Genomic DNA, 22,569 nt, shown 5'->3' with positions numbered 1-22,569 from the left:
GAAAATTCAACCCACAAGGAACGGACAAAGAAAAAGAAAAGAAAAGAAAAGAAAAAGAAAAGAAAAATCTGACGTGGCGAATTTGAATGTGGGCCCCACCAGTTTCATTTTTTTTTTTTTATGAGCTCGCCTTCGTCGTCTATTTCAAGAGCCGAAACCTCGCGCCCAATTTCTCTCTCTTCTCTCTCTCTACCCTCATCGGTGAAGCCTTCGTTCCCCCGATCTTCCCTCTCGTTTTGAATGTCCATGAAATCTCTTTTCCTTCTTCATAGAAATCTAAATAAAATTCTTCTAACAATGGTGATTTTGTAGGGTTGGCTTTCCTTGAATTTCACCCATGGGGTTTGGAATCAAAACAGGTATTCTTTGTTTATAATCAATTCCATTTGTTCTTACTCATTTTTTCTCTCTCTTTTTTTCTTTTTTTAAACTTTTTTGGTGCTGAAATGATTGTTATACGTCGATTCATCGACGAGATGCCTGAGAAATTCGAACGTCAAGGTACTAGAGCTATGTGGCTTTTGCGATTGTTTTGCTGTTTCTTGCATTATCGATATCAGCATTGGTTGGAAGAATGATTGAGATTGGCGTTTAATTTCGTTCTTTTTCCTTTTTCTTAATTGCTTTATGGTTTAATGGTATTGATGAATAGCAAGAAATTGCATTCATTTTGATGCTACGGTTACCGCATTGCTCATTGCGGATTTTAGGGCACAACAATATATTCATTTGTTATTATTTAGGATATATGAATGACTTTGATTGAATCTTCTTTTGGTTTTGTTTTTGGTACTAGGCGTGAGGGACCTGGAGGCAGGGCTGCGGCTTTCGTCCAGCACCAGCTGTCTGTATGAGCTGCAGCCTCCGCCTTCTCCGACGACACCGAGTTTGGTGCTGTCCAGTTCAGGGAAGACGTTGCTCGTATCGAACTCCAGTAAGTCTCTGGTTTTATCCAATTCTGGGAAGAGGTTCGATAAGAAGAAGTATGTGAAGCAGGTGACAGGCAGACACAATGACACTGAGCTGCATTTGGCGGTGCAGAGGGGTGATTTGACTGCTGTGAGACAGATTTTGGGTGAAATTGATGCTCAGATGGTTGGAACTCTGAGTGGAGCAGATTTTGATGCAGAGGTTGCAGAGATAAGGTCTGCTATTGTGAATGAGGTGAATGAGTTGGGAGAGACGCCGTTGTTTACTGCTGCCGAGAAGGGGCATTTAGATATTGTGAAGGAGCTGTTGCAGTATTCCACAGAGGAGGGCATGACTATGAAGAATAGGTCTGGTTTTGATCCTTTTCATATTGCTGCTAGTCAAGGTCATGAAGGTATCTTACTGCTCCAATATAAGCTTCTTTCTTTTGTTTCTGTCATTTTTGTTACTCCAAGTTTGTCCTTCATGACAGGTTTTGCTGCGTGTATTTATTGTTGAATTGAGTTTTCATGGCATAATCTTATTGGGAAAGTAGTAATCCACGAACTCGTACCATTCCAACAGTCCTGATCGACCAATTTTTGTTGTGGATCCACTAATCTATTGCTTCATTCTTGTGTTGAAGCTCATGTTCTGCTGCTTTTTCAATAAATGGACTGAAGGATAGTGTAGGCATTCAATCAAGAAATATGGATCCTACTTACCTTAAATCGTGCCACATTTTCAGTTGGGTGCTGCTTAGTCTATAATTGACTAATTTCAGTAGAAATAAGAACTCTTTTAAGAAACTAGGGACCCCAATAAATTTTGAGCAAGCAAGCATGATTTGGATGATTCTGTTATAGTTTTTAATAAGATAGGTTGACGTTTTTCTACCAAGATTCGGTGTCGTACCTTCATGAACATCCGCATGATGTAGTTTCAGTTAAACTCAGAAAGTATCTTTTGCAGCCATCGTCCAGGTATTGTTAAACCACGATCCACGACTGAGTAAAACAGTTGGCCAATCAAATGCAACTCCTATTATTTCTGCTGCTACAAGAGGCCATATCGGAGTAGTCAATGTGTTGCTTTCAACAGATTCTAGCTCGCTCGAGATACCGAGGTCCAACGGGAAGAATGCATTACATTTAGCTGCTCGACAAGGGCATGTTGAAATTGTGAAAGCTTTGCTTCGCAAAGATCCACAACTGGCTAGGAGGAATGACAAGAAAGGGCAAACAGCATTGCATATGGCTGTAAAAGGAACCAGCTGTGAAGTGGTGAAGCTGCTTCTTAATGCAGATCCAGCCCTTGTCATGCTTCCTGACAGGTTCGGCAATACTGCATTACATGTTGCAACCAGGAAAAGGAGGGCAGAGGTATCCATTGGTATTACAAAAAGTAATTACGTACAGTCATATGTTTTTCATATTTGACCATCCATGCTTATGAGTTGGATATTGTTTGACTTTCTTGTTTTGGTTTTTAGTTTTTCAATTGAGTTTGAGCACATGGTTGGACATAAGAAAGTGTATATATATATATATATGAATGATCATGTCAGAGACCAAGTTCAACTCAGGTCAGCAGGAACTCAATAGTAACTTAGTCATATCAGGTAGTTTGAAGTAACTTAGTCTATTTAACCAATTATCAGGCAGCTGAAGTCATGTATCGAGTTTGCCTTGTTATCCTAACCGTGCTTGACACAAGTACAAACTATTAGCAACTGCTTTTGACAGAATTTGCTTGTAACCCCAAGGCTGGCACAAGGATAACAGCCTAAGCGTACATGGATACTTGTTTATGGCCGCATGTCGAATGTCCCGGTCAAGCCTAAGCGTGCATGGATACTTGTAACCCCATGGTGGCACAAGGATAACAGCTTTACATATAGTTCAGGATAAAGAAAACTGCCTTAGGTAGAGCCTCCTAACACACAATATTTCTGTTCACCAAATTTTCCAGGGCTTAGCCTGGTCCAGAATCTGTAAACATGATTGGATGAGGGATTTCTAGAGGTCTTTTCTGCTAGGTTCTTATTTGAACTTGTATGAGCATAACTTTCTGTTTCTAAGAACACTGATGGTATGTTTTATTCACTAGCTGATTTTTTGTGAGCGTGGAAGAATCATTCTAAATTTTTTTAGCAGAACCATTTTGGATGTCGAATGATCTTTGACCAATAATATTATTGCAAACTTATTATGAGCTAGCTCTCATGAATATTTATAATCCCTTGCAGATTGTCAATGAATTAGTACTCGTTCGGGACACGAATGTGAATGCATTGACTAGAGACCTTAAAACAGCCTATGACATAGCCGAAGGACTTCCGCTATCTGAAGAAACCTCAGAGATAAAAGAATGCTTCGCACGTTGTGGGGCATTATGCGCAACTGATCTCAACAAACCACGAGATGAGCTAAGACAAACAGTGACAGAGATAAAAAAGGATGTCCATAATCAGCTTGAACAAGCTCGCAAGACGAACCGAAACATGAATGGGATTGCAAAGGAACTCCGGAAGCTCCATAGAGCTGGAATAAACAACGCAACCAACTCGATCACAGTCGTTGCTGTGCTCTTTGCAACAGTTGCATTCGCAGCAATTTTCACGGTTCCGGGTGGCGACGATATTACTGGAATGGCTGTGATGGTTGGCAGTCCATCATTCAAAGTGTTCTTCATATTCAATGCCATTGCCTTGTTCACATCCTTGGCAGTCGTTGTGGTTCAAATAACAGTCGTGAGAGGAGAGACGAAATCAGAGAGACGAGTCGTGGAAGTGATCAATAAGTTAATGTGGTTGGCATCCGTCTGCACTACAATAGCATTTATTTCTTCATCTTTTATTGTGGTTGGTCGGCGTAACAGATGGGCAGCTGTTCTTATTTCCATCATTGGTGGTGTAACAATGGCTGGCATTCTAGGTGCCATGACATACTACGTGATCAAGTCCAAACGCATCAGAAGGGTGAGAAAAAAGATGAAGATTATGAGGAGTGGAACCAATTCATGGCGTCATTCAGAGTCTGATTCAGAAGTAAACCCAATCTATGCCATTTGATATGATCCTCCCGACGTTTCGAACACGGTTATCCCGAAAAATCCCCTGCCCCATTGCAGTTCAGCAGCTAGGGGGTACTTGTGCTGTGCCAGAGGATGTGTAATAGTACTACTACTCCAGGTTCCCATTTTCAGACCATCATTCCTCTTTGATGCAGTCGTTTCTTGAACAGATGATGAAACATATCTGATGATCCTAAGGGCCTTTGGGTTAAGATTTCTTGGATGGCGTATTGAATCGTCCAAGCCAGCTCGAAATATCATCCATAATAGTTTATGCATACCTTTCTTCTAATGTAATTAATTCATAGAGTATCTGTTGTTCATGACTAAAAGAAAATGTAAAAAAGCAAAAAAGAAAAAAAAAAAAAAAATTAGTGAAGAGGATTGCTTGCTTGTAAAGTGAAATTTTGTACCTTTCTTTTGTTCTTACTTTTCATGAAGAAGCTAGTTAGTTGTCAGTGAAGGCTGAAGATTCAATTTTGACAATACTAATGTCTAAATGTCTTCAAAGCCTTTTCGTTTCTATCTTTTTTTCTAAATTTTAAATGTGAGATATTACTCTTACTATTTATGAGGTTGGCCACGCAACACATAGCGTACCCGGCTAGGGACTCGACCCCAAGATCTTGCATGTTCAATGCCACAAATCGTGCTTTTGGAGCAATGAGATAGCGATTGTGTAACACTCGTTCTAATCCAACGAACAAGTTAGTCGTGAGAAATTCAAGCTTCGCGAGCAAGCAACATCGGCATATGCTTGAGTCTTGAGTACATTTTGAGTCATTTTAGCTCTTGCGTGTGTGACATGATTTTGGTAAACGGTCATATACTTCTATATTGACACAATATAAAATGGTAAAAACCTATCTAAGGTGAAAGCATGTATAAAGGGTTTAGAATGGGCATGCGGCCATGAATAACATGTCTCGGACAAGTATGACCAGGATCTCGACATGCGGCCATAAACAACACGTCTTAGACAAAGAGACGAAAACATAGAGCCTCCGACCTCATGAAAAGGAATAGATGTGGATCTCGACATGCGGCCATAAACAACACGTCTTGGATAAAGAGACGAAAACATGAGCCTCCGACCTGATGGAAAGGAATAGATGTGGTTAGCAAAAAGCTGAATTTTTTAAAGAGCTTATAAACACATGACTCCGAAAACTTTTTACACTTTTTTCAAGGATGAATGAACCTGTAAAAATTAACCTTCAAAAAGTGTGTGGGACAGCTTCTTGGGGCTCATCTCTGTGGATGGAATAGGCTTGGGAAACGAGTAAACACACGTGAATGCTTTTGTTCTACTGAGAAAGTCGGAATACTTGTGACGGTAACCACTCAAACTTTCTGCTAGTAGATATTGTCTATTTTGGCTCGTTATGTATTGCCGTCAGCCTCACGATTTTAAAACGTGTCTATTAGCAAGAGGTCTCCATCGATGTAGGATCTCACAATCAACCCCCTTGAAGACATCGTCCGAGGTTTGGCTTTGATACCACTATAACAGCCCAAACTCGGCCCACCACTAGTAGATATAGTTTGTTGTTACCTGTTATATATCGCCATTAGTCTCATGCTTTTAAAATGTGTCTATTAGGCAGAGGTTTCCACACCTTTATAAGAAATGCTTCATTCTCCTCTCTGACCGATGTGAGCCTAGTGTTTTCACTAGCACACCGTTTGGTGTTTAACTCTGATACCAATTGTAACCGTCCAAGTTCATCGCTAGCAGCAATGGTCTATTTTAGCCTATTACGTATTGCCTTCAGTCTCACGATTTTAAAATACATCTGTAGAAAAAGGTTTCTACCAACGTGGAATTTTACAGTAACGATAACGTCTTTACAGTCATGAACGTAGCTCATAACACGTCTTCGAGGCAACATATGTCATGAACATAGTTAGTAACATATGTCATGAACATAGCTAGTAACATATGTCTTCGAGGCAAGCTCTTAGCACCGATAAGTAGTCTTCGACTTTGACCTATTTTGAAACACGAATCCAAAGAGTCTAATATCTGTACGAGTTGAGTTAACGACCGTTTGTTATTTTATTTCTAGGAACATTGGATTCAAAGGAAATAATGTTGAGATGCTTTGAACCTTATATTATCTGACACTCTCCACATGTTCTTCTGCCTTGGCTGCTCCCAACAATACCATTATTCACAACACACATCCCTTCCTCCTTTCAAACACATTACCAAACCTACTATTTCGATAACGATTTTGTTTTTAGTTTTTGAAAGAGTAAACCTATCTCGATTTTAACCCGTGTACTATTTCAAAAATGTGGTTTTCTTTTCTAATATTGGGTGAGATCGCTCGAGAATTCGAACCTTTGACTTGTTTATCGAAAATATATACATTAACCAGTTGAACTATGACTATGATGATAATATACGTATAAATAATGATATTTAACGAGCTTGATTTCGGTCCAAGTCTAGAAGCATGAATTGAGATGATTCTGAGAACAAAATGTTATGGAGGCTCATAATCAATCAAATCTTATATTTTATTAATAGGCAAAAAAAAAAAAATTTGGGTTTTTTTTTTATATATATTTTTTATTTTGTTTGCTTCTGCTGTTTCTAGAAATAAAAATTAAGAAAATAAATCAGAAAAATATATAAATATATAGACTCAATTAAAATTAAATTAAAAATTAAGGATTTAGTATCATAATTCAATGTTATAATAAAAAAAAAATTTATGGAACATTCTCGTGAATCTTTCAATATTTTTCATTCAAAATCCTAACTTTTTAATATTCATTAGGAGATACAATAACTCCGAAATCTAAATATTTGTTTCGTTTCTTTAAAGTTTGAGATTCAAATATTTAGACATTCACTTTTAAGGTTTTTTTTTTCTTTTTTTTTTAAAGTTTTGTATTATCACAGCCTATAATAATATATTAAATATTTAGGTTTGGAAGATTATAAAAGCCAAAAACTAATATTAAAATTTTATTGTTTTTTTTAAGCTACTAGCCAAATTTAAGAAATAAAGTATTTTTTGAAGAATAGAGTTCTCGAATCATCGTATGAACACATCAAAATCGGTCAAGTTTATGATATTTTGAAACAAATTTAAGGAGTAAAATAAAACATTTGAAAAGTAATCAAAACAAGAGCTGTTTGATGCAACTCAAACAACTATACAATTTTCCCACATCGAATGATTTAGAACAACTTTCTTCTTCATCTTCTTCGTCATCCTCCTGAATCTGAATCTCCATTGTTAAGCTTCTCTTCATCTTTCTCAGCTACTTCAAATGTACAATCAAACTCAGCAGACCCTCCATTGAAGAACAAGAACAGAGTATCCATTCATCAAATCCTGCAAAGTTCATAACTTTTCTGATTCCCACAAGGCAAAACCTTAGAAACAGAAACACAACACGTTTCTGGTGAAGATTCAGCTTCCCTTTTCCTTGAATTATCCAACACCTTTTGGGACTGTTTACAGTGAGCGATTGCCCCTTCTATGGACCTCTCTATCTCTGAATTTGCACTGTTGCTTCTCTTAAACGAAAATGATGATGACAGAGATGAAGAACCTGAAGATGAGCTTGAACAAGAACAAGAACACGAAGAACACGAAGAACACAAAGAACACGAAGAACACGAAGAAGATGCTGTCTGAATGGCCCCTGAAAACGACCTTCTGTGATTGTTGTTCATGTTCAAAGAGCTACCAGAAAATTCCTCTGTTTTTTCCTTCTCTATGAAAGTAGTTTGAATCTTCCATTTGTTGTAATCGATTCTACCAAAAGGGGTTTTGTTAATGAACTTCCCTGAGCTTACCCTGTTCTTGAAACCGCACTCTGTTTCTTCATTGAACAAGGATTTAGTAGAACAAGGAGATTTCCCAAACAATGCCTTGAAATAAGCCTGTGAGGATTGTTTCAATTGCTTAACTTTGTTCGACCATGATTTTCTTGGTGGGTTTCCAACAAAATCCTTAATTTCTCCTCTAAATCTCAACAAATACTCATCTGGGTTCAGCTCGCAACTCGCTCTGGATGACTCAGTGGGTGAGAAATTGCAGGACTCGTGAGGTGGAGCTTTAATGGCGATGAAAGGAATCTGAAAATTTTCTGGGAAAGATTTGTTTTTTGTTGATGGGTTATGGGAGTTGGGGCTATGGAGGAGGTTTTGAACCATTTGTAAACGGGGAGGGAGGTGGAGTGGAAGTAATTTTCCTTTGTAGAAGAGATCGTCGGCTGGTGAAGTTGTCTGCTCTGTTTCACCGGAAAATGATGTCATTTGGATTTGGAACTCGAAATCTCTCGCCGGCGGTGGGGATCTAATGGAATAGCTGAATGAGTTGGAAGAAGGGGAAGAGGTGAGTTCCATGTCAATGTAGTCTTCTTCTGCAGGAGCGGTGGTGAATGGAGCTTCGGTGGTGGCCATGGCGATATGACGACGGAGAGAGGGTGGAGTGGATGTTTGCGGCGGCGGAGAGAGAGAGAGAGGGCAGACCAGAAGTGAGAGATTGTCGAGTTTTATTAGCAAATTCAAATTTTCTTTCTGCGGGTTCAAACTTCAGAGCTAATATAATTTTTTTTTTTCATTCCCAAAGTGAAAATAAAATAATATTTTGAGTTTATTTATTATTTTTCTACAAAGACAATCATGCATTAAATTATTATATCATTCTTAACGTGACATTTTGTTGTCAGGTCAACCTAACTTACTTTTATAATTACTACGAAGATGAAAAATATTTAACGTTTGTAATTGGTATTAGTAATGTCTTATGACTTTTGATAATTAAGCTTTATTAAATTTTAGTTCTTAATATAACATGAATGATGAATAGGTATTATTTTTTAGATAGTTAAAAAGAAAAACACCCGACAAATCAATCTAACTCAACCTGTAGGTTAAATTATGAACTTTTATTCAGATTGCTCGAGTTACCAATTCAAAATTTGTAGTTAATCCAAAAAAATTCAACTAAGTTTGTGTATACTCTTAGTTATATATTTCTTTTTTTGATATTGGATGTTCAAAATTAAGAGGACATCTATTCTACAAGTTATTTCTTCAAAAACAAAGATCTTCTTCCATCAATATCCATATGTATCATCACCTATATATATATATATTTTTTTTCTCTTATAAAATTATTGATAAATTTATAGAAAATAATTTGCTTTTAAATTTTAAGAAAGAAAAAAACCACAGATTTCTTATCTCAATTTAATCCCAAAATTTTTAAATTTTTGAAAAATATCATATGATTTAATTTACCACAATAATTTTGAAAAAGAAGAAAAATAAAATATGACAATTGACGTGAAAATTAAATGATTATCAATTTTTTTCTCTAAAATTTGAAGTAAAATTATTTAAATCCATTATGTCTAAATAGTGTAATTATTTCGCCTAAAAAGAATATTATTATTATTATTATTATTACATGGAATAATCATTTTAGGAAGGTCTGGAAGATTTGCCTTTTTTTCCTTTTTGAAGAAAAGGTGTCAGAAATATAAAAAGTTGAAATTACGATTTTATATTATTTTATATCTGTAATTTTTTTTAATGCATATACACATATATTCATGCAATGAATACTTCCAAGGACTAAGATGTGGGTGAAAGAGACAAGCAACTTTTTGTTTTTATTTATTATTGCCAGAAATTCAGCCACGTGTATAAATCTCATGCTCTAAACTTTGAGGCCCAATCGGGAATTAATTTTTTTAAAAAAAAACTATTGCTAGCTTGAATAGATTCAACATTTAAGTGCATACTTACCCATATATGAAATTAAATCTCAAGCTTTTCAAGAGGGTTTAGATAAATATTTTGAATTTAAAGTATATGATAAAAGTTTAATTTGACTGACACTTCGAAAGGTCAAGAAAATTGGTGACCTGATAATACTGGAGTTGACGACCAAAACCCTAAAGAACGACGAGTATAGTCATAATGGTCTTAAGGTAACGATATTTTTTTGTTGGGTAAGTTCGGGCAGGAAACACAATGTTTTTTTTTATGATATTTTCAAATAGTTGGGAATGTGATATTTAACTTGGAAATGTCTGTTCCTCCAACAACAAAATTTATGGACATATAGTTATTTATTGCCTGCTTCCCATATATGAACATCAGAGAAATATATATATAAATATATATATAAAATTTGCATAGGGCTTATCAATCCAGGGCATATGGGGCTCCTTGTTTTGACCTGGTCAACATGTCGGAAGATCAGATCTTCCTTTGGGGTTTAATTAATTAATTACTCACCTTCTCTGTCATCCCTTTGGATTAAAAATAGGGCTTATAAGCTTAATTTTCAAAAATAAAAAATAAAAAATTAAATAGTGATCAACACCTTATTTCCCGTACAACAAAAGATAATAATAATAGTTTAAAAAGAAGAACATAATTGAAAGAAGTGCTGTCACGTGGTAAGCAGATAATAGGCAGTGGGTCTCTTTAAGCACATTGGCCAACAGCTGGTTGTCAAGCTTAGGATGTGACCAGCCTTCGCCTCCGCCCCCACTGCCTTACTACCACTCCATATATATATATGTGTGTGTGGTGTGTGTGCAGTTCAACAGTAAATGGGCCATGCCACCCACCATAAATCATTGTTCCATTTCAGCATAAAGCCACACTACACAATGTACAACAGTACACACAGGATGTTCTCGATGGGGCTACTACCCACCACCCCAAACAAGCATAAAACAACTATATATTTAATCATTGTATTATTGCTTTTCATGAATCTTCCATGTAAATAATACCATTTTTCTATCATGGGTAGGTGTTACTATAAGGAATTGAATTATAAAGATATGATTAAACACAACAACATACCGGATGGATGGATGGATGGATGGAAGTTTCATCTTCTTTGGTCGTTGGAAGCTGCTGCATCATAGTCCCTTCCAAGTTCATCAAATTCCCAGTCATTTATCTCCTCGTTCGAGTCAACTGTATCGACCTCAGTCGAATCTGGTTTCGCCATTTCTGCTTTCGTGCTAAAGTTCTTTGTTCCCTTTGCCAAGGAGTCATTAATATCTTCAAATTTTAGTCTTCTAACTTCGGCTGTCTGTTCAGATGAACTTGAATCTATATGTGACTTTTCATTGACCGCTAACTCTGACCTTTGCCTTGTGGTTTCAATCAACAGTTTTGGTCTCTTGATGGATTCAAATTCTTGTTTTATCTTTTCAAGCGCATCAAATAACTCTTGTACCTTCTCGTCAAAATTCCTGGATCAAAAGTTCAGCGTGTGGCCAAAAGTGCCTAAATTATTAGTCAAGTAGTCAAGGGGCAGATAAAAGTAAAAAACTCCTTGTCTAGTCGAACACTATTTTAGTACCTGACAACTCCTTTTGTTTCATAGAATTGCATTCGTACTGTATCCACAGTGCTTAAGGTGGAAACAAACTGGCCAGTAAAGAAAAGCCAGGAAATAGACACACCAGAGAGATTAAATGAGATAATGAAATACAAAGACATAAAGCTAAACACAGCCACAAATTAGAGATTGTGAGTGGAAAATGCAACATAGTTTTGAAATACGGGATCAAATGAACACCCTAAGAGTGAACAGAAAGTTCTAAGCATTCATAATACTACCTTGGATTCGATATCCAAATATTCCTCTTCGAGTTTTCTCCGTTGTTGATCGACATGTAAGCTTCCATCATCTGTATTGGGCGAGACATCTGACCTGAGGAAAGTTGGTCTCAGCAGCCTGGTTAATTATATCAAAGTTATTCTCAATAAGAATAGTTTTTTTTTTTTAACAGAAGAACTATACTCTTTCATCGAGCTCAAGTTTTCCTCAAGTTTCCTGATTGAAGAAAGTGAGGGCTCCAGTTTTTCCTAATGAGAATAGTAGGCCAATGTGCACGACAATCAGAAAACAGTAAATCATCTCTTGAAGATAAAATCAGTGAACTAGATAGCCTTATAACTGGTACCTTGTAAGAAGAGAGAAGGCTGATGACCAACTTCACAAAATAATCTCCATATTTTTCCAGCTCACCACTTGAAAAAGTGAAGAAACAAAGGATCAAGCAGTTTACTGATACTAGAATAGAAAGAACTTAAAGGGAAAGACATGGTAGCTGATTCCATCTCTTTGGTTCCAAAACAAGCAACGTAACTCAAATAATATTTTAACCAAAAAGGTTAACATACTCAACAAGCTCCTCCGTTTTTTGTCTTTGGGATATCCGTAGCTCCCATGTATTCTCTAAAAAGTTTTTACATGCATTTACAGCAGTGGCTTCTACTTTATATGAAGCAACAGATTTGAACAGCTCATCTTCCTATAACCAAAGAAAATCATTAGAGAAACTAATGAAAGGGAGAAAAAAAAAAGGCATTCAATTTGACACTTTATTGAAAGAAGAAATTAGTTCGAACAAGAGCACAACCAACAGCTTGATTACCTTTGTCTTCAAGTGCACAAGCATTTGGCTACTCGCTTCATCAAAATGCTCTCTTTCTTCTCTTGCATTATGAAGGCGCATACGAGCAGAAGACAGCAATGTGTTGACCTGAAACATATACATGCTCACAAAAGCTGATACGTAAAAGCAAAGTTCAAGTATTATGGTGAAGATCGCACCCCAAAGAAGCAGAAAAAGCTGCACAGTGAATATTGGATAAACTGACAATGAAAATCCAATTCTACATTTTATTTTATTCATTTTTTTTAAGAGGAAATAATATCTCTATTCCAGTGATGGAATGAAGTTAACAAAGGAGGAGATTGGACACCTATAGCCCAGACGAGAAACAAATATTTGTACGCAACTCAGTCCATCAATAAGAGAATATAAGAATCTAAAGGTTACTGGAACCAAAATTCACTCATCTGACTGCAGGGGAATGGATAATCAAGTTCTGAATGCTTCTCGGAATAACAGGTGAAATTGAAGGCTTCAGAATCTTCCACCATAATAGCTGAGCCAAAAAACATAGGAGGAAGAGATGGTCCAAATCTTCACTAATTTTAACTGAATGCTTTTTGCTTCTCTAAGTGACTAAGTTTCCCCATACATAAGGGCTATATCCAGATATAAACCTTCTATAAGTTAATTCCCAAGCCCAAATGGCATTAGTATAGAGTGCTACCATTTTGTTTCATGACTTCTTAAAAAATTACTCTTGACCTGAAGTACCATTCAGGTATCCTAATATTCTGTTAGTAACCCTAAGATTATGTTCATTTGGACTATTAACGTGCTGCTAACAAAGCTTACGGAATATGCAATGTCTGGTTTGATATGTGACAAGTAAATGAACTTTCCTGATACATGCACTCGTGAATTGGACAAATCTCTTCACTTTGGTGTTGGCCTATGGATCCGTAGGTGTTTCAGCAAGTTTACACCCAAGATTTCTGGTCTCCTTTAACAAGTCTAGAATGTATCTGAGAAATGACAATAGCATCCATAGATCATGCCACCTTCATTCCTAAAGAGTACCTCAAATTTCTCAAGTTCTTGATCTCAAACTCAGTTGCTAGCATCTTTTTCAGGTTAAGAATTTCCCATATATCATCTTCTGCAATGATAAGATTATCTACATATACAATTCAGATTGTAGTTTTTTTGTATGAGGATTTCACAAATATAGATGATCAACTGGACATTGACAATAACTACTTTTAATCATAGCTTTGGCAAATCTGTAAAACCAAGCACAAGGAGACTCTTTTAATCCGTATAAAAACTTCTCAACTTGCATACCAAACTTTTGTTAGACTTGTTTTCATTCCGTAGAGTTGAACGCATGAAGAAGATGATCTATATACCACAACAGTCTTGGTTTTTACTAGATTTCTCACCTGTTTGAAGCTCCTGTTAGTGCCTCGTGTACTGGAGTTGGTTTCATTCTATCTCGAGGAGGGAGAAGCTACAGAGTATTCATTCTTGGCTGTTGAGACATCAATGATTCTCATTGAACACATACTATAGTAACTCATAAAGCGTATATCACCAACTTCCCATTGGAAAAGATATGGAAAAAATGAAAGCACAGCAAGTAATCATAGAAGTAAGGAAACTAGATTGGCAAGAGAATGAATGTGAACGAAACAACAAAAAAAAAAAAAAAAAGAATGGATTGCAGTCACAAGAAAGAGTCTATTGAACATGACAGAAAAAGAAACCCAACCTTTTCCAGTTCTGCTTCCAGTTTATCCTTTTGGTTCTCAAGTTCTCTAATATCATATGTCAATTCCTGAAAAATACAAATATAAAGTTTGACTACAATAAGTCATGAAATGGATAAGTATACTAGCACAATCATGACAGGAATCACCCGTCATTCAAGCATGCAACTAAGCTGTTGTGCCAATTATAAATAAATCTTTTATGAGCAGGAACAAATTTCATTGATAAATAAAATATACCAAAAGGGGAAAGAAGTGAAAAGAAGGGAGGGAGACCAACTAGAAATCAGAGTAATATAACCCCAGAATTCCTCGGAAACAGTTCTCATCATCATAAATTGGAAAATTTGAATAGGAATCATAGTTTTCTAAGATATTTTCCATATAAAATGATTATTATTATTTCTTATACAAGCATAAGAAATTATCTAAGTCATTGAATAATAAAGATTTAAATTTAAAAATTATATATAATAGTATAACGAATAATTTGTTTATCAAAAAATGCCAAATGGGGAGAGGACGGGGGCGGGGACAAGGAATGTTCCTCGTCTCCATTCCTGTTTAGCTGACGTGGATTTTCCCCATTCTTCGCCGAAAAGAGGATTTCCTGCAAGAAAAAAGAACATCCCTATTCCCAACGTATGTTACCTGATTTTTTAATTTTTTTTTTTAAATTTCAAAATAAACACCAATGTTTGATTCAAATGTACTGAACCAATTACTGGGATGTAAAATTATTTTAAAAGTCTATTATTTCTTATTTTTCGGTTTTAACTTTGATGTAAACTTATTTTTAAATCCACTCTCCAATCATGATTAAACTTCAGTTTTTGTTTAATTGTATCAATCAATGGTTGAAATATAAATTTGTTTGAGTTTTTTTGTTTTATTATTTACTTCTGAGTATTAGTTGTTTTATAATATATTTATTTTTTCAATGTTTTTCTAAATTTAATACAAATATGTAAATATTATCCTAGACAAGAGTTATGGCTAAACTAAAAACACATAGAAAACAATAATACTTTTATATGCATATTTATGATATTTTAATTTTCCAAAATATTGTAAAATGGAATTTTTCAAAATTACTAATTTTTGAGATTATAATAATATATTTCATCATTATGTTATTTTATCCATGAAAGAAAAACTAAAATTACAGGTCTTGTACTATATTTCTTATTTCTACCAAAAATATTTATTTCATAAAAATGGTACTAAGATTATATGCATACTGTAGTCCAATCGTTACTATAACAAAAGGCTAAGAGGTTAGAAAATATTTTTGAATAATTTTATCCAAACTCTTCAATTTAACTTTGATTGATAACTACAAAATAATAATAATAATGAGGAGGAGAAAACAAGTAAAAAACTGGCACAGACAGAAGCGTCAAGAAATTGACAAAACCAGAAATTTGATAGCAAGATATCAAAAGCAAATTACACAAACGAATCTATATAGCCCAAAAGCAAAAGTCCTTACCAGTAGCTTTATGATATTTTCTGTTGGGTCTATCAACATCTCTAAGGGATAATTATCTCTTTTAGAAGGAAGATTACCTTCTCAGCTTGGACCATTTCCTCGGACTTAGCTAACCGAAAGTTGAGTGCATCCTCCCTCTGCTCTCTGCAAATGACAACGCAGAAAATATAAGAAATCATTCAACAAGAGAATCAGAGATGAATCTCCACTTTAAGACACCCTTAACCCAAGTTCGCCCGTTTGCGCATGATGCTGTCACAGGACAAGTATAAATCCAGCTTTATAATAAATCATATCTATTCTCTCATTCTTTCATAATCGATTCTACTTGAAATGCCAATTAAGATTCTTGAAACAGCTTAATATTTTAGGGTGACAAAACAGTAATGCTTATAGATTGACGGTTTCACTTGAGCAGCATAATATCTCTTGTATTCATTTCGATGCCTTTATTTTTGCATGAAAAACCGAAATGGCCACCTGCCTATCACTAGCCTATAAAAAATATCAACCATGACACAAGAAAACATTTATATGAACCTAAAGAAAGCCTAACAGTTTCACAATTGACTTACTTTTCAACAAGCAGCTTGCGGAAAGTCATGGAATTTCACAAATTCTTTTCTAGTATTATGTACAAACTGCAACCTATATGACTTCTACGTGTGATGCAAGAGATATAAATGCAGTGGAAAAGGAAGGAAGTATAGCTTTCCAGAATTTCTAAAGGAAAAATGATGTTTTTAGAGAAAATCGTGAAAGATTTGGCCACTCTTTGGTGCTCTCGTGGTAAATTATTTTGTAACTATTGTGTTTTGTTATATTGGGCAATGCGAGCAATGTTTTAACTCCTTGACCTTGAAAGAGAATCTCTTGTCCTCACATTTTGTGTTCTTTCATGAGTAATGGGAATTAGTATCATATTAAAAAATAATGTCACAAAAATGACATATTGCACATGGAACCCTTATAAGAGCAACAAACACAAAAGCAACAATGAAGAAATACGTGCAAGACATAAATCGGCATTAGTAATATGTTAAACCTTTGGTCAACAATACGCTTTTCAGCTTTCAAGGTAGAATTGGCCAAAGATTCTGACAAAATTCTCAGTTTGTCAACCTGCAAAATCAATTGATTGTTGTTGTTTAATGGTAAAAGCATCAACAATCAATCAATAAATAAATAACAGGACTAGAAGTTCTCTCATTACCAACTTTTCTTTTTTTAAACAACTTATATCAACTTGAAGAACATGAAGAGCATGGAGACATCACCATGATGGTGCATACTACCAATCTTCCATTAGGAACAAAGATCTTACATCATTGAGGAACATGCTTCTCATCTCAAAATTTTCCCTTATCCCATTTTGTTTAATAAGTAAATTGTACTAATGAGATATACAAAATATAAGTTGATACCGTCGTATGTAGAAATTTTAAGATTTAAGGGGGGAAATATAAGTATTGAAAATGGCAGATGTGCTTAACATGCACGGAAGTTTGTTATATGCAATCTAACTCCAGTACCAACCAAAAGCATTAGATTAGTTAGTTCCCTTATCCCATTTTGTTAACCCTAAAACCAGGGAGAGAAGAACGGACCTTCTCAGCATGAAGCTGTGGGGAATCCACTTCGTTGAACAGCTTCTTCTTTAGTAAGAGCTCCTCCAACTTGGAGTATAATTGAACTTGTGAAAGTATTTCTTGCAGAACCTGTAACTTACATAATGAGATCTAATGTAATATAATACTTTCTTAAAACTCAAAAAGGATAACAAGTAATAGCAAAGATGTACAAATACTTGCTAAAACATTAAAGTTAAAGTAAAGAATCAAAGACGGTAAAGTAGAAAAACGACCACATTTAATACATGGCTCGTATCTATGTCTATAGATATAAAATAAATTCATAAATCATAACCACCTTGGAAGATGTGGTTTTATCATCAGATGTGTTATCTCGATCTCCACTTGAAGGTGGCATCTCTCCTTTCTTTTCATCAAGTGTTTTTTTCAAACTACATGCTTTAGCATCTATTCTGAGAGCAGGAAATTGGAAGAATAAATGAATTTGTTTGAAAAAGGATTAGAAGAATTATACTGTTAATCCGCTCAATGAAAAACACCAATTGAGAATTTTGAAAACCTACACAATGAACTTTAATTAAACAACATAGTATATTGAAAGGCTTGTTGTCCTATACACTATGGGATCAGCCACAAATTAGCACATTGTTAGCTCAATCACAAGAGAACTTTTATAGTTAGTCAAAGGAGGAATAATACACAATCAAATTCAGGTATTCGAGAGGTCGGAAAACACTCTGTAGTATGTTAAACATAATTAAGAAAAAGCTCTTCTCACCCCTTTCCCTAACGAAGTTATTAAATCCACAACTAATTAACTAACAACATTATAGATAAGATCAAATCTCACATTAGTGATTAACTACCCATAAGGCCGTAACTATCTGTAACTTACCGTAACTTCATGCCGATAACTTCCCAAGTTAACATTTTCAGCCACTCTTTATTTTCCTAATCCATCTTACGAGTCCCACACCTACTGTCAGAAAAACTGGATTGGAGGATTATCAATTCCCACACCTACTGTCAGAAAAACTGGATTGGAGGATTATCAATACCCACACCGATAGATTCACCTTGTCCTTGTGGGAGAAAGGTTGAAAACTGAAAAGCTACTTTTGGCTTCCACATCGCTTCCTTGATACCTTGACCGTCCCACTGAATAAGAATCTTGTGTTGTCTCTACTTTGCCATTCCACCCAAACTAGTTTTCCTTCAACTGCTCTGTTAATGGGCCGGCAACCTAGCGCACAAATTTTCAGGGGTAGCATAGTAGACCCAAAAATCCTATTAGTTTTCATACGCTCCAAGGAAATGGCCAAGAAAACATTACTTGAACTTTCACTATATTAACCTTTATGCCACCTCTCAAAATTATATGGTGCAAATAGTTTAAAGATTATCCATTCCTTTCTCCTCCAATTGACCAAGCATCAGCATTATCAAATCATTGAATCAAAATTTAAGATAAAAGAACTGAAACTACAGAACAAGCTCTTAAATTGAGATTAAGTTCTGATGACTAGTATCTGTTTCAGGAGGATGCTGGATTCGATATGCTTCTGAATATCATGTTGCCAAGAACTTATATGGTGGCTCACTCAAAAACTAAACCACCACTCAGCTTTGAAATGAGAACGCAAGAAACTAGCTTTTGAGCTTGAGAAAAAATCCTAATGATTGTTAAAGTGAAGGGGGGAAACTAACTCTCCAGATGTGTTAGATGGAACGTTCCTAAACAATAAAGTCAGAAGACTTTGGTCAATGGAGCCTTTAGGAGAGACCTACTCGCGCAAGTATCTATTTATTAAGTTAGTATCTGCTGGATTTTATCAACCACGTATAGCCTTCCAAAAAGTCTAGCCATGCCAAAATGTTCGCTTTTCTCAGACCCTTTAATTTCCATAATAGTCTTTAAGGCAACGAAAACCACCAACTCAATATTCTAAGATTTTAGAAGAATCTAACCTAACTATTTTCCCTTTCATTTTCTCAATAAGAAACCTTCAATTAATTTTTTAATAGTTCACAATAGTCATCCACTACTTCATCCTTCAAATTTCCTCTTAGGAAAACTTTCCACAAGCTACTACTTTCCTCCCATGCCTCAGAAACCAATGAATCTTTTTACTTTGAAAGGCCAAAATTTCTTGTGTAACTTGCCGCCAACAGGTTGACATGAACCCTAACAGAGAGACGTTTTGATACCATTACCAACTTTTATCTTACAAAAAATCTCAACTGCAGTTTCGAGCTTTTCATGATATTCCACAAAAGGCTTCATGAACTTCCTATCCTTTTAGCATCTGTGAACCACCCAAAATTATCTTTCCCAAAAATAGTATCTGGTTGGAATAGCTATGTTCTTTTATTTTCTGAAGCCCACACTTCGTAGACTTTAAATTCTTGAACTCTTTTATAATCATTCAGGCATTAATGAAAGGTGTTGTTTCTTGTTTAAAAAAAATTAAGAACAAGAAGAATAACAACAAAAAATTAAAAATAAGAATAGGAATAAACAAATAGAAGTTTACATAGATTGTATCTAGGGCATCACATGGATCATATAAAATGATAGCTAGGAAGAACAAAACATCAAAATATCTTTTCACAGGCTTCAGTGATACAAAATTGGATATCAGAATCAATCAATCAGTCTAACACAACCATCAGTGTATCAAAGCTTTTTTTAATCCTTTCATTCAGTGTGAGCTGTTCCTTTCTCTTATGGTGGATTCTATAGCAATTTTCACTTTCTTATGATGAGCTCAAGGTTGTATAGCAAAAGAGAGTGATTGCTATTCTATCACATTTAAAAGAATAGAAAAAAATATAAATACTTTTTTCTTTATTGAGGAAAACAAAGATAAATTTAATGACACTAAGCGAGATAGGGATTGGTTTATGATAAATTTTGACTGTATGCTCTCTTAGGACACTAACTCCAACTTCCTCCATGTGCATTCCCTTTCTTTATCATACATACTTGGAAGTCTCGTTAGAGCAGCTCTCCTTAGAGCTAACTTCAACTTCATCCTTGTTGTATAGATTTCAATTTAGTTAAGTTGTAATCCTATCCACAAAAATCCATGCATACATAATGTATCAGATATCTAATTGAATGAAGACCAATGAATGAAATATGAAAGATATGCTTATTCACCACCTATCAAAATCAGCATTTATTTTCAGCCCTGCAATTGCATCTTGGACATGTTGGAGCAGTTCTTCTCGTTTTACCTAAAAATGGCAGTGCAAGAGGGAAATGACTGCTCTATCCATGCTAATTTTATGCTGAAATTAATTCATGCCTTCATGACATTACCAGTGCTTCATCTTGGTATTCTGAAAATGCATTTGCCAAATTGTGTACATTCATCATTATTTCTTGATGTACTTCCTTTCCTCCTAAAAGACATAGCCTGAATATAGCCACGACAAAAGGAACTAAAGTCTAATGATATGAGTGTGGAAAAGATCATAGAAATTTCTAATATTGTTTCTTCTCGTCTGCACAAGTAACGTCAGAAAACTTTCTGAAATCAGCGGCAGGGCATAAAGAACATGTAAGGCGTAACTGAGAATGAATATTCACCCATATATCTCTAGAAGTAGTGATTCTTCTTCATCGGTAGCTTCTTCAAGAATCTGAGTCATAGAAAAGGGTTATCGTGTGGTTAAACTCCAGCCCACAAAAAGTGGTTCAGAACAAGAAATCACTCCATTCCCGGGTGAGGGGAAAGAGTACCACTACATACATACATAGAAAATGAATAGAAGCTAAAATTTTAGGCCTTTTATGCTCATCAAGTAATTACATCATTCCAACAGAGAGAGAAGTAAATGAATGCTGCTGATATATTAGGAACTACCTAGCATATTTTCGTATACCAATGTTTTGCAAGCAAAAAGGTATTGGCATGTATTCAATTCAACTCACCATAGACAACGTAATGCCTTCTAGAGCTTGGCTTGTAAGAAATACATCACGAAACGTTTTCAGCTCGCCTCCCATATCTGGGTCTACATAATAGACCTGCGCAAGATATCAAACAGCATTTCACGACGTTCAGCGCCGGGGGAGAAAACGAACAAAAAACAACTACAAATCCTTCAATCAACTCAGACACACAAAAAAGTTCAGGAAATACAAGAACGCTAATTGATATACACACCAGTGTAGGATTTTTCGGAGAATCTTTAGTTTCGTCGTTAGGCTGATCTGTCGGACTGTTTTTATCACCCTCGATTGAACCTGACGAAAATCTATCCACCTCTTTGAGCGCAACTAGCCACCTTCTCAATAACTGAACTCTTTCTACGCCTCTAGACGAAACAGAAATTTCTTCCAGCCTTTTTACAGTCTGTTTAAATCCCTGCATATTCCTTGGTCCCTGCCTCACAAATCAAACCCGGAACTTAACTCGTCAGTGAAACAGAAACTGTAACAAGTAACACACGCGGATACGAAGCGATAACTGGTAATGCGCGCAGACGTAATATAACTAAATATACAAAGCCGCACACTAAACAGAGACCAATATCGTAAGGTTCCATGCCCTAGTAATAAATGTTCCAATACTCATAACGATGTCAAGAACCAAACGCCATTTAAAACAGGGAGAATTGAGTGGAGAAGTGAGAATGAAATTACAATGCGGTCTTGGATGATCTTGGCGCCCTCCACAACAGCATTCCCTGCATGGTGAACGACGGTACCAGCATAGTTACGGACAGTGCGGGTGATATTGTCCTTCCCTCCGGCACCCGCTTCCACCGCCCTGATCACCGCTGCTCTAAACCACGACATCACCGCTCTCTCTCTCTCTCTCTCGTTCTAGAATGCAAAAACGAGATCGAATCTAAAACTCTTAACCTCGGATCAATCTTTGAACGGCTTCTTTCACAATTACAGAAACTATTTCTCCATGCCGGTGGCTGATTTTAGATTAATCCGAAAACTTGTTGAAGCAAAACGATCGAACACTACGAAATGCCACAATGGTGAAGATTTGAGAATCCAGATGGAAAAAGATCGAGATTGATACTTCCGGAAAAGACAGGTCGGGAAATGGAAGAGAAGGAAGAGGGGAAGAAGAAGTCAATAGGAACCGTGTCCCAGTTCAACGCAATTCTTCTCCGAGGCAGTGGCTGCTCGATTCTTCTGCCTCCAATTTCGCTCCAAATTTTATAACGATTACCAGAATGGGTCCCTTACGAATCAACGGTACCTCCTTAAATTGGGCCTACCTTTGTCTTGGGCCTAGTCTGAGCCCATTACTTAAAATAAGCCCTAATGGCGCCTTTAAAATAATATAATATTACT

General features: G+C 35.8%; 3 protein-coding genes across 7 annotated transcripts; 1 reads left to right on the top strand and 2 right to left on the bottom strand.

Moving 5' to 3' along the window:
- The first annotated feature begins 138 nt into the window (after positions 1–138).
- LOC111453871 (ankyrin repeat-containing protein ITN1-like) lies at positions 139–4,461 on the top strand. 5 transcript variants are annotated; one of them, XM_023095157.1, is made up of 5 exons: positions 139–501; positions 797–934; positions 1,042–1,324; positions 1,882–2,291; positions 3,158–4,461. In XM_023095157.1, exons 2-5 carry the CDS (start codon positions 851–853, stop codon positions 3,980–3,982), a joined length of 1,602 nt encoding a protein of 533 aa, XP_022950925.1. In that variant the 5' UTR covers positions 139–501; positions 797–850; the 3' UTR covers positions 3,983–4,461. The 5 variants fall into 5 exon arrangements, with proteins under 5 accessions (XP_022950925.1, XP_022950923.1, XP_022950922.1 ...); XM_023095155.1 differs by having other exon boundaries at positions 997–1,324; XM_023095153.1 differs by having other exon boundaries at positions 170–201; positions 313–501; positions 797–1,324.
- Positions 4,462–7,098: 2,637 nt separating this feature from the next.
- LOC111453872 (probable membrane-associated kinase regulator 4) lies at positions 7,099–8,502 on the bottom strand. Its single transcript, XM_023095158.1, has one exon. It carries the CDS (start codon positions 8,411–8,413, stop codon positions 7,331–7,333), a length of 1,083 nt encoding a protein of 360 aa, XP_022950926.1. The 5' UTR covers positions 8,414–8,502; the 3' UTR covers positions 7,099–7,330.
- Positions 8,503–10,539: 2,037 nt separating this feature from the next.
- On the bottom strand, positions 10,540–22,053 carry LOC111453873 (myosin-6-like). Its single transcript, XM_023095159.1, has 18 exons — positions 21,898–22,053; positions 21,419–21,637; positions 21,184–21,279; positions 20,839–20,891; positions 20,569–20,665; positions 20,410–20,483; positions 17,581–17,695; positions 17,259–17,369; positions 16,697–16,773; positions 15,729–15,795; positions 14,162–14,227; positions 12,430–12,537; positions 12,176–12,306; positions 11,956–12,022; positions 11,793–11,857; positions 11,609–11,726; positions 11,349–11,416; positions 10,540–11,238 (listed from the first exon to the last, which is right to left on the bottom strand). Exons 1-18 carry the CDS (start codon positions 22,051–22,053, stop codon positions 10,869–10,871), a joined length of 2,058 nt encoding a protein of 685 aa, XP_022950927.1. The 3' UTR covers positions 10,540–10,868.
- Positions 22,054–22,569: the final 516 nt, after the last annotated feature.

This window comes from Cucurbita moschata, unplaced genomic scaffold (genome assembly GCF_002738365.1).
Source record: "Cucurbita moschata cultivar Rifu unplaced genomic scaffold, Cmos_1.0 Cmo_Scf00015, whole genome shotgun sequence".
NCBI lineage: Eukaryota > Viridiplantae > Streptophyta > Magnoliopsida > Cucurbitales > Cucurbitaceae > Cucurbita > Cucurbita moschata.
The sequence above is the reverse complement of the archived record's forward strand: the minus strand, read 5'-3'. Positions and strand labels throughout refer to the sequence as shown.